Source organism: Eptesicus fuscus, chromosome 7 (assembly GCF_027574615.1).
Source record: "Eptesicus fuscus isolate TK198812 chromosome 7, DD_ASM_mEF_20220401, whole genome shotgun sequence".
Lineage (NCBI taxonomy): Eukaryota > Metazoa > Chordata > Mammalia > Chiroptera > Vespertilionidae > Eptesicus > Eptesicus fuscus.
Genome location: NC_072479.1, coordinates 57100345 through 57117807, shown reverse-complemented (window position 1 = coordinate 57117807; position 17463 = coordinate 57100345). Strand labels below are relative to the sequence as shown.

The 17463-nt window shown below is 45.3% G+C and overlaps 1 protein-coding gene across 1 annotated transcript; it reads right to left on the bottom strand.

Moving 5' to 3' along the window:
- Positions 1-4207: 4207 nt before the first annotated feature.
- On the bottom strand, positions 4208-9662 carry KRT1 (keratin 1). Its single transcript, XM_008140721.3, has 9 exons — positions 9022-9662; positions 7736-7950; positions 7374-7434; positions 6861-6956; positions 6512-6676; positions 6253-6378; positions 5697-5917; positions 5173-5207; positions 4208-5088 (listed from the first exon to the last, which is right to left on the bottom strand). The coding sequence occupies exons 1-9, from the start codon at positions 9592-9594 to the stop codon at positions 4697-4699; spliced, it is 1884 nt and encodes a 627-aa protein (XP_008138943.1). The 5' UTR covers positions 9595-9662; the 3' UTR covers positions 4208-4696.
- Between the last annotated feature and the right edge of the window lie 7801 nt (positions 9663-17463).

Here is a 17463-nt window from a genome sequence, read left to right as displayed (position 1 = left end):
GAGCACAGCCTGGCATTCAGTTGAGCCTTTGGTCATTTTGGATGTTACGACCCTGGCTCTTTATATATATAGATTATTACCACTATTTTTCCCTTTTGTGTTGATATTTTTAAATTATATGTGATTGTAAGGTATACTATCTGTTTTTCTTTTCTTGGCAGTAAAAGGGTGTTGTTACTTTAATTTTTGTCATAAAACAGGTCAATGAAACTTATATCTTTATAATTACTAACCTAGACCTAAAGAACCAAGACCTAAAGAAAGAATATTCTTTTTTAAAAGAATTATTCATTAAAGTCCCTGTTAAAATTTTCATACATGTTTTTAATAGAATTTGGCAGTCATATGAGAATTCTTCATAGTTCCTCCAAGGAGCCAATAGAAGTTTCCCATTCCAGTGACATATGTCTTGTGGATTTGGTTCCTAAAATTCCATATGAAACCATAGGCTCTGGTTCAAGATCATCTCCTGGAATTCTCTCTCCAATGAGCTAGTGAACAGCCCCTTAAGCCTAGTAAAGACCCTCTCCCAAAGGAAAGAGTGGGATGGTGGGATGGTGGAATTGAGCTAAACTGAACTAGGCTCTGAGAAGCAAAGGTTACAGGAGTTGTTGGATTCTACTGTTTTCCTAGGGGCACTAGATGGTTGTCTTGGGCCTGGAATTTAGGGAGAGGAGACAGTTAGTGTGTAGAGAGGGAAGAAGGCAGAAAGTTTGTTCTTCTCTAAAGTTAGACGGATCCAAGATCTCTCGGTTATGGAAAGAAATTTTGGCTAGATGTAGAAGAAAGACTGGCCACCAAACTGATGGCTGCAGCATTGTGGCCATTCAAGGGGAAAGAGCAGCCCAAAGGGAGCCCCAAAGCCAATGGGTGGAGGGAAGGATTCTATCCTTATAGCTGAGACTCTAGGAGAGAGACACATGGGTCTAGACCCAAGGAGAAGAGATGTGTGCAGATATCTTAAAGTTAGGGCAAATGCTGAGGTTGGGTCATAGGCTGTGCCATGTTGGCAGAAGCCACAGCCAGATTCCAAAGGCTTAGATGCTGAAGAATGTGCAATTCAAATCCCAATGGAGTGGAGACAGTCATGTCTGCTGGGGTGGGAAGGCCAGGGTGGAAGGATAACTGAGAAAGGATAATAAATACATATGTACTTTATTGCTTGCGTGTGTATAGATACCTTTGGAAGGGTATCCAAGAAACAATGGTTGTCACAGAGAAATGGAACTCGGTGTTGGGAAATAGGAGAATTTTATCATACTTGTGCTTGTGGATTTTCCTCCTTCAGAATATTATTAGTTAGATAAGCACCAAGCTTCAAATCTATACTGGAAAGCCAAAGATGACATATTTGAGTTTAAGTATGTACCATTTCTATGCGTTGTGTATGTTTCTGTAATTGCATGGGTCATGTGCATTGTAATAACATGTTTTCATAGTCTCCATCACCCAAGTCTCTAAGCTCTGTAGGATCAAGACCATGTCACACTCATCATAGCACCCAATGTTCAGCCTTATCCCTGACACATGGTATGTGTGCAGGAACCATGCATTGAACTGAATTGAATCAAGATTTTTCATTTACTGTATTTCTAGTAATGTATTTTGTCATTTGATCTTAATTTAGTTTTACATTATATACTGACTTATACAGGGTTTTCATTTGGTCCTAGTGACCTTACAAGTTTTGATAAGTTTCACTGTAAATTATAGTGATCTCTGTTTCATGTCTGATCTTATTAAGAAAACCCAAGTCCACTCCAGCTGGTTTGGCTCAGTCGATAGAGTGTCAGCCTATGGACTGAAGGGTCCTGGGTTTGATTCCGGTCAAGGGCATATACCTTGGTTGCAGGCCCTGGTCAAGGCATGTACAGGAGGCAACCAATCAATGTGTCTTTCTCGCATCGATGTCTCTCTCTCTGTCTGTCTCTCCCCTTCCCACTCTCTCTCTAAAAATCAATGGGAAAATATCCTCAGATAAAGGTTAACAGAAAGAGGAAAAAAGAAAAGAAAACCCAAGTCCAAACAAGAAGAGCAGGAATATTCCCGATACTGAAATGTGACTAAAGAAAGTTGTGACCTTCGAAAGAATTTAGAAAATGTGTATGTCATAGTACTAGAATAAATCGCTGTTCATTCAACAGTGTCCCGGGTGCTGAATCTGATGGCCCTAAAGGCTTACTCACCTATGAAAAAGATAAACCATCTCTCTCCCTCGAGGCACCCAATTCCCACTGTTCTAAATCTTCCTTTTGTGGCTTATTCAGTTTCTCAGGTACATTGATAACAGGATGGGGAGGCTCTGGTATTTCAGTCACTGAAACTGTAAGTTCCCCCACAAGCTAACACATGGACATTATGGTTCACACATTCCTCTCTTATGTGTTTGGTTCACAAATATTTGTCCTACAGAGCAGATTCAACTTGAGTACATTGAGAAAATCAATTTTGACATGCCAGTGTGGCTCAGTGGCTGAGTGTCAAACCAGGAACCAGGATGTCACTGATTCGATTTCCACTCAGGGAACATACCTGGGGTTTCTGGCTTGATCCCCAGTAGGGGGGCGTACAGGAGGCAGCTGATCAATGATTCTTTCTCATCATCGATGTTTCTATCCCTCTCTCTCTCTCCCTTTCTATCTAAAAATCAGTAAAAACATTTTTAAAGAAATGCTAAGCTTTTATTTTTTAAAAAAGAAAATTAATTTTATGTCCCTACGGAGCTGTCACTGGGCCACAGTGACGAGATCAAGTTACTTTCCTTCTTGGTGGTCCCGGACAGCCAACCACTGCCTTTCACTTCATTATCACTCCTTTTAAATTTCACTTAACTACTTCTGTATAACACATTCACAGTTTATTTTCACATTATGTATTTTATTCTCTTGATGTCTAGAGACAAATATTCTGTTCCCCATTTAACCTACAAGAAAACCGAGGCTCAAAATGGTCAAGTGACTTGTCCAAGAATCCACACATCCTGTAAGCTGTGGATTATTTTCTTTTGCCTGCCCCTTAAATACCACAGTAAATGAAACTTTGAATCAACCCGCCATCTTGCTGTCCACCATCTTTCTATCCACCGTCATGCTGTCCAGACTCTCACGTCAGCCCAGACAGGAAGCAGCTCTGATGAAGGGGTGACTGGAGAGGGAGAGAGCTCACCAAGTTGTACTTACATGATACCCTTGTTATCTATATCCTCTTTTCCCCTTGAGTTGACATTGGAGCTAAGAATATTCTTTCTAATTGGAAACAAGAAAACTGATCCTCAAGAAGCTGACTTTTGCATGGTCATAAAAGTACTGGGAAGCTGATGTTCATTTTTTCCTTAGAGCAACATCTACTGAATGGCCTGGACACCAAACAGCAATGTTGCAATTGACAGATCATCATCATCATCATCATCATCACCATTACGGTTGAAATTGTGACTCACTGAGCGCTTACTATGTGCTAATCATCATAATCAATTTGCACAATAATTCCCACAAAGGAGGCTTATTATCCCCATTTTAGAGATAATAAAGCTGGGTGCAAGAGGTCTATTACTTGTGCATTTTCACTGACCTAGTAAATGATGGTAAGACCCAAACCCACGCATATGTGAATCCCAATGTCCATGCTTCTAACCACGCTCTCCCTTTGTACTACTTCGCAAGTCCCATGTATATGTCCACAAATGGTCTTAGATTAAGGAGAGCTTTGGAGAGTGGTAGTGGCCTGAAAGAGAAGGAGAATAGATATCCAGCTCTCCACTACCACTCTTGGTTCCTGCACTCCCCAGGCCAAAGTCTGTATGTATTCTGGCTGTAGTAGCTGTTGACCCTGCGTTACCCACACCCTTCTTATCACTGACTGTTCCACATGAACAATTACTTTTCCATGCAGTACTTTCCCCTCTTCTCAGTGCCAAACCCCTCCTTCCCAACCTGCTTGTTCACTGCCCTTTTAAAGAAAACCTTCTCAGATGAACAAAACCTGCTACCCCGGTCTCTCTATTTCTCCGTGACGTATCTACTCTCTGGAAAAGAACTTGTCCAGTAAAATGTTAAATGTTTAAAGTTGCAGGTTGCCTGGCCAGCCTCCCCTCATGTGTCCCAATTTCCCCATATGCCATGTGGATCTAGGTCCTTCTTTTCCTCCCACAAAGTACCCTCCCATCCAGGATAGTCAGTGCCAGGAACAAAGGAGTTGGAGACGCAGAGAATTTCAAATTCAGTTTATTGCAGCAACACAAGGAAAGGGGAGTTTTTAAGACCTCTCCACAAAAGTCAATCAACTGGCTGACACCATACATTAAAAAAAAACCAAAGCAGCACAGAGCTTGCTGCAAGAGATAGCACAGAAATGAGCTGTCCAGAGCATGTGCATTCATTGCATGACGTAGAAGCCCTGGGTCTAACCAGCTTGCCCACCTCTGGCTGACTTAGGAGGTGCATTGAAATGTAATGTGTGCAGTGGTGACGGCTGAACTGTTTCTGAGATAAAGCACAAAGCAGGGTCATAGCAGGGACTGAGCTTGTCACTGATTTTAAAGCTTCTTTGGGAAGCAGAGCAGAAAGGAAAGAGCAGAAAGGGAAATAGGCTGAACCAAGGTAACCAGCAGTGTTTTTCTTAGTAAGGCTGGCCTTGGTCTTGCAAGCATATTTGGTAGTGATGGAGAGGGAGAGCTAACAGGATAGAAAACACCGCTTTATCGGGTCCCTCGGGAATAGCTGGTAGAAATAAACTTCACGCTGGAACTGCCGCCGGAGGTCTTCGTGCCCCCAGAGGTCTTCGTGCCCCCAGAGCTGGATCCCCAGCCTCCGGAGCTCCCGCCTCCGCCACCACCGGTGGAACCCCTGCCGCCAGAGCTGCCGCCGCCCCCTCCAGAACCGCCTCTGTGTCCGCCGCTGCTGCCTCCTCCGTAGCTGCCGCCGCCGCCGCCGCTGCCACCTCCAGAACCGTAGCCGCCTCCGTAGCTACCTCCACCACCACCTCCGGAGCCATGGCCGCCTCCGGAACCATAGCTACCGCCTCCGGAGCTGAAACCCCCTCCTCCTCGGCCACCGCCTCCACTGATGCTGGTGTGGCTGGTGCTCACAGCTGCAAGGGGACACTCAGTTACCTTCAATCCCATCTCGCGTTCCCACCCAGCCAAACTTGCACAGGCCCCTGGGTTGTACTTACACACGCTCACGTTCGGGGCGCACTCTCCAGACATCCTGGAGGAGAAAGAAAAGCGAGGTCCTCATTACCCTCCGGCTTCACAAGCACCTCCCCAGGCCCTCTCAGCTGACCCAAAGCTCCCCACTGGGGCTCCTCTTTGATCTGAAACCAATCCAGTCCCCGCTGGCCTCCCTCCACGACTCTCATTTTTCTCACAAACAGGAAGAAATCTCCGAATAAATTAGACAAGAGCTAATTAGCTAATGCAGGTTACTCTGAAGGCATTGACTTTGGCCGGATGACAGCTGAGCCCGCCCAGATGAAGAATAAATTGCTCCATCTCAAAGCATTTCTTGCCACGTTATAGCCCTCAGTGTGAACTCTGGCTCCCAAGGTGAAACCAAGTCTTTCCTTTCGCATGGTGTGCCTTTCCTGTCCCCATGCCCAGGACAAGCTGCTGTCACGTGGTGGTATCTTTCAACAGCAGTCAACTTGCGAGGGAGGAAGCACATAAGAAGCCACACTGCCCAGGGTCCCTTTCTCACCTGCTTTCCTCTCCCTCCAAGAGGGCCCTGTAAGTGGCAATCTCCACATCCAGGGCCAGCTTGGTGTTCATCAGCTCCTGGTAGTCACGCAGCAGCCGGGCCATGTCCTCCTTGGCCTGGTGCAGGGCGTCCTCCAGCTCATTCAGCTTGTTCTGGGCGTCTTTGAGGGCATTCTCACCACGCTGCTCAGCATCGCTGATGGACTGCTGCAGCCCAGAGATCTGAGGAAGGAGAATCCAGCACATTACACACTCCCTTAATACCTAATCCCACCTTGGCCTTCTTATGTCAAATGGACTCCCCACCCCCGAGAGGCCAGTACTCTGGATCCAACAGAACCACAAGAACTTAAGTCACCTCCTGCATTCCCTTGCCTCTGGCTAGCACATCACCGTGTTGCTTTTCTTAAAAGCTCTTAAAGGTGATGCAGCAGCCTCTCCTGGCCCTGAGTCGAGGCTTCTCTGCCCCTGGGCATTCTTCTAAATGCATTGCCTGAAACCTCTTGGCTGCCTTTTCTCTCTCTCACCACCTCTTAAGAAAAAGAAGAAGCAAGTACCTGCTTCTTTACACTGTTGATTTCAGCTCTAAGTCTCTGGATTATCCGATTCAGCTCAGAAATCTCCATCTTTGAGGTTTTCAAATTGTCCCCATGTTGGCCAGCAGTGATCTGGAGCTCTTCATACTAAAGATGATGGGCAAAGTCAATTAATGTGACAGAGCATATACCCTGGCTCATGCACACAAATATAAGAGAAAACACGGGATAGCAAAACAAGACTTTTCAGGAAAACTGGCCAGACATCCAGCCCATTCACCTTCGTCTGGTACAGGGCCTCAGCCTCAGCCTTGCTCCTCTGGGCGATCTCCTCATACTGGTTCTTGACCTCAGCGATGATGCTATCCAAGTCCAGTCTGCGGTTATTGTCCATGGAGAGGATGACATTGGTGTCACTGATATGAGTCTGCATCTGAGACAGCTCCTGCAAGACATAATAGTTCAGTGAGTCTTACAGTGTTAAAACAGAGGTGGTGGTGGAGGTAGCTACGTGAGGGTTAGAGGGAGGGTTCAAGAGATGGAAGATACGTCTCTATCCTTCTGGATAGTGGTGGGTTCAGGCTTAACGTTCTCCGCTTGGTAAACGTGGTTGAAATTAGAGGGCTTACCATTTGGTAGAGTGCTGTGAAGAAATCAATTTCCTGGCGCAAGTTGTCAACTTTGGCCTGAAGTTCCACCTTGGCCATATAAGCAGCATCTACATCCTAGAGGAGCAATAGCAGTATGAAGTCATAGTCTTTCCATGGCAAGTCCCTCTCACTAACTGTGAGGGGATTTTCCAAGTAGAAAAGGTGTTTGGGGATCTGTTCTACATCTTTATATCACAGGTGGATCAGAATCCCTACATTGCCCCACCCCTGGGTTCACAATCACAAAGGAGCTTGCCTGATTTGCTGAGAACTTGCCTCCCCACTTGCTACATGAAGTAGTGAGGTCTCTGGAGAAGCGGGGAACCTGAATAAGTCCAGGTCCATGATAATGTGGAAGGAAAACTCTACTTCAGATAGTCATCAGGCCCACTACCTGCTTCTCCACATCATGGCTCCTTTCTGCTTAGTAATTAAAAACCCTGTTCTATTGTTTATTTTAGATGTAAGGTCCACCCTACGGAATTTGCTGACCTTCTTGATGGTCACAAATTCATTCTCTGCATTTGTCCGTTTGTTGATCTCTTCCTCGTATCTGCAAGGAAATCAGAAGTGAATAGGAGATTCAGAGAAGGAGAGGCCTGAAGTTTCGCTTTCTAGACTAAAGCTAGCACTGCTTCTCACAGCTTTTCTGTTACTAGCCTGGTACATTCTGGCCACCCCTTTCTTCTGAGCAATAAAACCATTAAAGAATTTCCAGATTCTAAGAAAATGCCAAATTGATTTACCTCTCACCTAAGAAAATATATTGTTACATTCTCTTCATAGTCTTAGCTTGCCACTTTCTGGAAATATTTAGAGCAAAAGTCAAAAATTGCCCAGCCAGGTTTCCTTACTTGTTCCGGTAATCTTCCACCAGATCTTGCATGTTCTTCAATTCCGAATCCATTCGAGATTGATCGCCCTTCAGTTGGTCCATTCTGTTTCTAAGACTGTTAATGTATGACTCAAAGTAGGGGGTTAAGTCGTGGGTCCTGGTGGAGGTATTTATCTGCTGCAGCAGCTCCCATTTTGTTTGCAGCACCTGGTTCTGCTGCTCCAGGAACCGCACCTAAGAAGACAAAACCTCATTACCCACTGATACAGCAGTGGAGGCCTCTGGCCACTGAGCACCAAGGGCTACCACATAGCAAGGCCCAAACCTTACTGTGATTCTTGTTTTCCTGGCCATGATGAACAGAAACATTGAAAAAAAAGATGATCAAGTTAGCATCATCTTCAAAACAAAACCCACCTAACTGTTAATTCAGTGAAGATTTAATTTCCCTGAGCATGGTATTCATAGTACTATTTCAGTTGGAACTTTAGGAGAGTAGCTACACAAAAACCAAATAGCAAAGCACATGTAAAATTACTGCAACTGCACTTTGAAATAGATACATGACACTTAAGAGATTTGCCTTCCAATTTTTTAGGCCAATTACCATAAAAATTGGTTTGCATTTCCTGAACATACACACAGTTCAAATGTGTATTGGAAAAATCCAAAATTGAATTTCAAATTTATTGTGGATAACTTGAGTTGACATTATTATTGATGAATGAGCAACATGTTTAAAAAAATGGTTTACATTCTTTTTCAGAGCAGATACTTGGAAATATAAGTACAAAAAAATCTCCACCCTGATATGGTACCAATGTAAAATTCTCAGAAGGCAGACCACCCCTTCTGACAGCAAAAGATGTTTGGCACTGACTACATACCTTCTTCTACAATATCCAATGCCTCTGTTTACACTCAACTCCCTTTTTATGGTTTGGAAGACTTTTCCAGGCTTCTCATTTGCACTCTAAAAGGTTGAGTTAGTCCCATTTCTGTTATCTTCATTCAACATATGTGAATCCCAATTCAGCTCAAGAGCTGAATTAAAAAACACTTCAAGGTGATGTCAAATTGACCCACGTTTATGTAGACCCTAGACCCCTTTGTCCATGAGAGTTTAGTTATTAGCATCATTCACAGGCATACTTCTAACTCATCCTGTAGAAAACAATTCTATAAAACACCGTTTTAGTCATCTAAACACAGAAAACTGAGGCTCAAACCCAAACATGTCTTGGCTGTGCCACTCTCAAATGGACCAGGAGCAGCTCTTCCAGTGCACAGAGCAGGTAAACTCACCTTGTCAATGAAGGAGGCAAATTGGTTGTTGAGTGACTTGATTTGCTCCCTTTCTTGAGACTTTACTTTTTGGATCTCAGGGTCAATCTCCACATGGAGGGGTTGCAGAAGGCTCTGGTTGATGGTGACTTGCTGTATGCCACCAGGGGGGCAGACGGGCCCAAAACCACCCCCAAAACTACCTCCACCAAAACCACTGCCAAAGCCACCACCCAAACCACCACTGCCGAAACCACCCCCAAATCCACCACTACCAAACCCACCACCCCCAAAACCACCACCCCCAAAGCCACCACTGCCATAGCCACCACCAAAACCACTACGTCCACCTCCTCTAGCCACACTAATGGAGATACTTTTACTGCCACCAAGGTTAACAAGACTTCGACTTCCAAAGCCACCACCAGCACCTCCTCCACCACATCCTCCAACTGAAAATCTCCCACCACCTCCTCCACTACGGCGCACAGAGCTGCTAGTGGTCCTACGTTGTAAGCTGACTACCCCAGCAGAGCCAGAGCTGAAGCCTCCTCCACTCCGGTACCCAGACCTGGAACTAAAGTGGCGACTCATGTTGACTTAAAGAGAGTAGGAGCAAAGTAGAGAAAGGGAAGGAGCTAACACTCCTCTACTCTAAGCACAGAGACTTCCCCTTATATACAAGGGAGTGATTGGGCTTGGTCCTCGAGTCAGCGGGATGCAGTGCTACTCAAGGGTTTGGCTTGCCTGCAGCCATACAAGATTTTTACGAGCCTCAACAATACAATAAACACTACACCGCTCACTCCCAGAATGGCTCTCAACATTGCTGTGCAAGCAAGATTGCTCATGTGGTAATTATTTTATCGGACAAAATCTTTCTTCAGGTGCTTGCGACTTTGTGAAAAAAGGACCCTACATCTGTTACCTGGTGCTTCTTGATAGGATTTCATAACCTCCTGTCACAAAAATATGCAAGTTCCCATTCTTGCCTTGCCCTTGTAAGCTACTAAGGCACTCTCCTCAGGCGTGGCAGGTGCAGTTTCCCATTCTTGATCTCAGAAGGAGCTCTCCAGCTGGGTTCTGAGATCTGCCCTCCAAACTCCAGAGCTCACCAAATTTTATCTCATGACACAAAGCCAGACTTGAATAAGTGAGCAATAAAAAAAAGCTATTTTTATTAAATATTGGCTTAATAAATGCACTGCATTAATATTAGAGGAAGAGAAGCTTTCATTGAAAAGGATGGGGGGAGGGTGGGTAGGTGATATGGAAGGACCAGAAGGGAAAGACATGTTCTTTCTAAGTTTTCCAGTTGTTCCTTTTCCTCAAAGATAGGCCATGGCAGGAGACAGAGACACCAGCAACAAAAAACAGATGCAAACAGATGGAATGCACATGGCCATTGAAAAGCATATACAGCAGTGAGGTAGCAGATAGAAGCTATTTCATACATTTTGTAAAGCAAAGGGGTGGAAGGAGGACTTGACAGGTGGTTCAAGTCTCACACTAGACTATATGGAGAGATGAATGTAGATCTGAAAGGAGTCTGGAAAGCCTGATCTTAGAAGGCAAAATTGTTTCTGGACAAGATTAATGGCAATAATAATAATAATAATAATAATAATAATAATAGTTAACATGCATTGAAAACTGACCTCAGGCCAGGCACTGTTCTACATATATGTATTAGCTTAATTTTCACAACTTTGAGATAGATGCTATTATGCTATCCATTTTTTAAATGAGGAAACAGAGGTTGAATAATTTGCCCCAAGTTTACCCAGATGGAATGTGAGCAAAGGATACTGAACTACCATGTGCAAGATCCTAACCAGCGTGTTGTATGACAGCACAGCACTGAATGGGGGCTGTGCTCCTGACTTTGTGTAAAGCCAGATAGCTTGGGAGGCTGTCTCGCTGCAGAGACCTCCAGCAGCAGGAGGCCCATTTTATCCCTTTGAGTCCTTGGCTCCAGATACATGCATGTGCTTGAAAAATGTTCCTCAATTCACTCTGAGAAGAAGAGATTGGAAGCACTGAGTTCATGGGGAGATTTTGCTTCTGTCCAAGTGCAAGGGTACCCAGCATGCATTACAATGGATGGGCCAAGAAACCCCAGGATCCTTCCTGGAGAGCAGCATTTGATCAACCTTAATAGGTAGGAGTGGCATTGAGATCTGGAAAGACCCAAACTCCACACAGACTTTCATTCTCAGACTTCTTAGATGCCTGGCATGCTTCTCACACTTGCATGTAAACACAGAATTGGAGACTCAGTGAGGAGAAGCCACTGCTAACCACAGCTGGCTCTGAGCAACTCTAAGTGGTCCATTGCAGACCTAGATGGGGCCTCCACTGTGTAATACAAGATATGCAGGGGAAGAGGAGTTTGTGAGGACCATCTGGCCCTGTCACCCTGTGGTTCTGAACCAGGAAAGCTGAGTGTCAGACCCCTCCAGCCACTGAGCCTTGTCCCTTCTCTTCTCCCACAGTTTTTGTCCTGTACCCTCCTCCAGAAAGTGCCCCTCACTACTCCACTGCTCCCCCTCCTTCCCTGCCATCTCCATGGCACTGTTGTCTGAAACTTCCTTAACACTAACATCCTTGGGCTGCTAAACCAACCCTCTCGATAAAGAATGAGTAATCCAGATCTTGTTCTTGACTAGAAACAATGAGACATAGGATGATCTTGGTGTGGTAATGACTGTTGCCTAACAATCTTCTGACAGGCAATCAAAATCCTTTTAGTTCAGCATACTCCCTCATGAGCCATATCACTCTGTGCAACTGATTCCTTTTAGCACTTTGGAGGGATGTGCATATGTGTTTGCATACATGTGTGTATTCATTCTTTCACCTATGCCAGCCAACAACAGATCTTTGCAGTGATTCCACAAACTAAGAAACTAACAGAGAGAGAAATTAGAGGTTGATGGTCAGGTAATTGATATACAATCTACAGAGCTGAAAAACTTACTCTAGCTGCCACCATGAGGAGGGAGAGAGACAAGGACTAGAAGGAACAAGAAGACATAAAAATCACCATCAGCTTACATTTTCATAGTTCATCTCAACAAAAACATACACAACAAACACTATTCTGACAAGAGCCTTGAGAACCAGGCAGTCAAGCTGTTTTCACAAAACAGAAAACTGAGGATCAGAGAAATTAAATGACTTGCTTAGGCACTCCAGCTAGGAAAAGACACATCTGGGACTAGCACCCAAGTTTTCTGGTTTCAATTCAAGTGTTCTTCCTGCTAAACTGGAAAAGAGGCTCAAGGACAGGCAAATGGAACTGGTTCCCCTAAATGAGTGCACAGAGAATCACAGAATATTCCCAACTGCTGGAACTCAAAGACCTCCCACCATCTAACCTGCCTATCAAAGATGTGAGAAGGCAGACCCAAGAAGTCAAAAATGTCTCCAGGTCATACAATCAGTGCCTGGGCATCCTCCAGTTTCTGAATTGGACTCCTACTCTCTTTCCACTGCTTACTTTTGATGCAACCCAGTAAGGTGGAAACTGCCCTACTGGTAGCTAACCAACTTCATCAATCCCTGTGATGTCCCCAGGACTGTGGTTGCTGTGTGGTGATATTAAAGTGGGACATTAGCCCCAGCTGGTTTGGCTCAATGGATAGAGTGTCGACCTGCAGATTGAAAAGTCCCAGGTTCGATTCCAGTCAAGGGCACATGCCCCAGTTGTGGGCTCGATCCTCAGTGTGGGGCATGCAGGAGGCAGTCGATCAATGATTCCCTCTCATCACTGATGTTTTTATCTCTCTCCCTCTCTCTTCTTCTCTGGAATCAATAAAAAACATATTTTTTAAAAGTGGGACATTAAATCTAACTACACACTCTCATTCCTGGCTTATTTGTGTACTCCAAATTTATAAAATAAAGGCAAAATGAAAGAGAAAAGAGGCTCTACTATCCATAAGCACCAACTATGTGCAAGGAGCTATATCTCAGTTAAACATCATACAAAGTCCATGAGGTGGTAGCCATTAGCCCCATGTTAAAGAAAAGACAACTTGGGTTCTTAAATACTTGTCCAAGTTTTCCCAGGTGGCAACTCATAAACCAAGTTTGTTCAACTCTGAGCACATGTCTGGGTTCAGCCCATGGGCCTCTTCTTGTCATTGGCCTGTTGCACCACCAGCATCACCTACAGATTTGCTGATCACCTACTCACTTGTATTTTCCACTCCCATGCTTTGCTCAGACTATTCAGTCCTCTTCTTCCCTTTTTCTCTATTCCTCTCCATCTTCCAAGCCTACTTCTACTTTTCTCTTCTCTGAAAGGTCTTCCAGTTGCCTTGGCAATTCCCTTCACACTCCTACCACAGTCTATGTCTGGAGTACCTAAGGTTTCTATTCATGAGCATTTGGGCCTGGATCTATGTTGGGTCCATCAGGCCTTGAGGACAAATGCCTACATCTCCTCTGCTCCAACAGGCAGCAGACAGGCTGGCTCCTCCAGGGAGTTTTCCTTGATTAACACCACTCAACTGCTCCATTGGTTTCTTTATTTAAGCTCAGTTGCTGCCATATTCAAGTGCATATTGATATATAGACTGGCTCATTTTCACGTGTGTGTGTGTGTGTGTGTGTGTGTGTGTGTGTGTGTGTGTGTTTGCTGATCCTTTGATTGGTCTATAAACCTTATAAAAGCAAGACCAAATCCTCCATGTCTTTGGGTGCACTTCCAGCACCCCTCTCCTCATAGCCTCCCACATGGTCCCCTGCACCTGAAGGGTACCACCATCAGTTCTGAATAACAGAGTGCCAGAGCACCTCCAACCCCAAGGACACACACACACACACACACACACACACCCCAGAACTGATCACAGAGATGAGGATGCCACAGGCAGGCCATGGCAGGGGCAGGTGTGGTGATGTTTTGAGAGCTTTCTGAGGGATGGGACTGAGAAAAAGAATTGATGGGAAACATGCAATAACAAGCCACCCAGCCCTGCGGGACTCCACCAGGAACGTGGGAGAGAGAAATTTCAGGGGAGGGGGAAAGTGAAGCCTGGGAGGCAGAAAGGAGAATCACAAACAATGGGGAGGCGGGGTGAGATGTTGAAAGCTGGAAGCCAGCAGAGGAGGGGCTGAGGCTTCTTATACAGGAGGGAGAGGCGCAGAACTAGGGGCAGCCTGTTCAGGACAGAGAGCAAAGAAGGAGGTCCCCAGGAGTTACCCACCAGCTGTGCCGGAGCAGAGTAGGGGCCTGAAAGGAGGAAGGCACAGGTGAGTATGTAGGGAAGGATGGTGCAGGTTATCTAAATTGAGGCATGGAGTCAGCCACACCAGGCACCACTCTGGACTACAAATTGGTAGCTGTGCAACTCTAGGTAGATCATTTGCCCTCTCTGAGCCTCCTAAGTTTCCTCATCTGTAAAATAAGGACTTACAGGGAAACTGAAGTGTGGTAAATGATAGAGAGGAGGGAAAATTCTCTCTCACCCTTTCATTTGGAGGACACAGACGATTACATAACAATCAGGAAAAGCTTTAGAACAAGCCCCTGCTTCATTAGAAACAGTGGAAAGACCCAGAAAGGAAGTCTGGGTCCTTGAAAGGAAGCCATCTTATGGGAAAAATCCTTAGGGGAGCCCATAATTCTGTACCAGGGAAGCTAGGGGTCCATCACATACAGGAAGGAATGCTGAGCACACCTGAAGTGGACGGAAGTGAGGCTAGACTGGGGATTACTTCCACTGTGGAATGCTTGCTCTGCAGTGAGGATGATCCCTGAGGTTAAGCACATTGGGACAGGTGTGGCAGCCAGGCCACACACTCAGAGCCCCCCGACCCACCCTTCAGGCCTGGCACTGAGACATTCAGAACCAACCCTCCATGCTCAAGAACTTCCCAACATCCCACGTTCCCAGCTCAGCCTTGTAACAGTGTTGATCAACCCAAAGGCATACAGTTTCCTGTCCTGATCAGAAAGCTGACAAAACCAGGGCAGCAGGTCCCTCAAAACCGTGGGGGTTACACTGTGCTTGAAATGGGACTGTTGAAGCACATGGCTCATAATTTGAAGACACATCCTGGGCCAACTTGTTGGTAATTGAGGGTGAGGTGACGTTCTTGAGAGACTTCCTTAGACCAAGGATTGTCCCAGCCCAGAAATGCACACCTTGTCCTAGGTCAAACAGAGTTGGAATTGTATTAAGCCAATGGTTGCTCCTCCTGTTCAGCATGTCCCCAGATTGAAATCTATGTAAATGAGAAGCTGGTGGAATTAAATTTAGATTCCCAGAGCGACCCGCCCAGCCACAGCCTCTCAGAGGGAGGAGCAGCTGGCAAACTTTCCCTGGGAGTCTTGTTGCCCTGAATGCTGTGCTTTCTGTTGCTGCCCCTCTTGCTTCTCCCTCTGAGTATCTGCCTCATGGGAATAGCATTGACCAGAAACAGGGGTTGAGTGCTCTCTGGTTTCTAGAAGGACCACAGAGCCCGCACATGTGGTCTCCCCAGCCCTTTCCCAGGGCTAGGGAGAATCATAGGAGATCATGCATGTGGGAGCATTTTGTGTATAGTAAAGAACTAGGAAATTGCTCATTGCTCCCAATGGGGTTGCTCTTTGTCTGTAACTGGAATAATGTCGATCTCAGGAAACCTCTTCTGGTGTCTTCAGTGCTAGATTCCATTGCTCAGGCTCAGAATATCACATCAAGGCTTCTCATTTAACCCTAACTGGTTTGGCTCAGTGGATAGAGTGTTGGTCTGCAGACTGAAGGGTCCCAGGTTCGATTCAGGTCAAGGGCATGTACCTTGGTTATGGCACATCCCCAGTAGGAGGTGTGCAGGAGGCAGCTGATCGATGTTTCTCTCTCATCGATGTTTCTAACTCTCTATCCTTCTCCCTTCCTCTCTGTAAAAAAAAAAATCAATAAAATATTTAAAAAAAAAGACTTCTCATTTAGACTCTGAGGTCCTCCTGGATTAACTGTTCTTTCCTTGGCATTCATTTCTCATGCTCCTGCTCTGTGGAATTTCCATTCCAATATTCCTAGAATTCAGTCACATGGTTCCCTCCTTGACCAGGACTAAGATGGGCAAGGTTTTTTAAGAGAAAAAAACATGTCCATGTTTTCTGGGACAACCCAATTTCTGCACAGAAGAAGAAGGATGGGAACGGTGACCTTGGTTTGGCCTTGCCCTTGGGTTTTCCCCAGAGCCAATGTGGATTCCCTAATAATATCATACACATAAGTATGATCCAGGGATAATCAAGTCCACACCCTGAAATAGTTCTGGTAGTGCCAGAAAACTTGGGTTCACTTTACAATCCTGGCTAGAGCCCTTGGTCTCTCCATGACATGATCCTCCTCTGGTATCTGATCTTAATTTTCCCAAATATAAACTAGAGAGTAGAATTCCTTTTTTCCTTTTTTCTCAAACTTCATCACATGAATTCTTAAGGCAGCAAAGATGTAAAATACTGTCATACACATATCCCCACCCATCCTGCACTCCTCCCTCAACCTCCTGCCAAATGGTTAACCAACCTGTGCTTGAAATGTGGCCTCTCCCTCTTCCATCTCAGGATCAATACAACAGCACTTTTATGTTGAGCCAAACCTGCTGCAGTTCCCACCTTGTCCATCTGGGTCAGCAGCTAGGGTCAGCCCCTCTTTGCTATGGAAGCTCTTCATATCTTTGCAATTAGCCATCATATCTCCCCAAAAACACTTCTCTTCTCCAGGACCCTGCATGGTCCTCATGTGGCCAGGCTTCTGATTCCCTATCAGCACCGTCTTGGCCACTGTTCTCTGAGTGGCTCTTATTTAGCAGTGTTCTTAGAGTGATCTGACTACAGAAGAGAACAAGTAGGCTCTGCACAATGCTCTCTTCTTGGTCCCCATGTCTGTTCCCAACAGCCATCACACCTGTTGGCTCATGTGTTGCCACTGTCAGTTGAATACTCTAAATCATGTTTATACCCACTGGTGTTTATCCCTGTCTTCCTGTCCTTGTCCTCGTGCCCTTGGTCTTTGACTTCAAGTATAGGAATTGCATGGGTCTGTGACCTCTCCTTCCTTTCAGGCAGCCACCTGCCCACCTTTCCTTCTCCCAACCCCTCCCTCCACAGGCCTGCTACCAAGACAGATGAGATATGGAGAAACTTTTCTGAGAGAATTAGAGGTGTGTCTGAGAACACAATGTCTTATCAATATGAGTTGCAGTCATATTTGAGTGAATCTCATATCCAAGTTCCATCTGTAATCCTTTGGGGAATGAGAAAGTAGGTCACATCTTTTATGACTTATCACTTTTATGTGACTTCTTTCTATGGACTCAGAAATATCATGTAAGATGAGATGACAGCTTAACTTGCTCCATTATTGAATTTCTGCATCTATGCTTTCCTCAGGAGCATCAGTGAAAGACCCTCATGCCCATGACCCTCACTGGGCTCAGCCTCTTGTCTCCCCAGCTCAG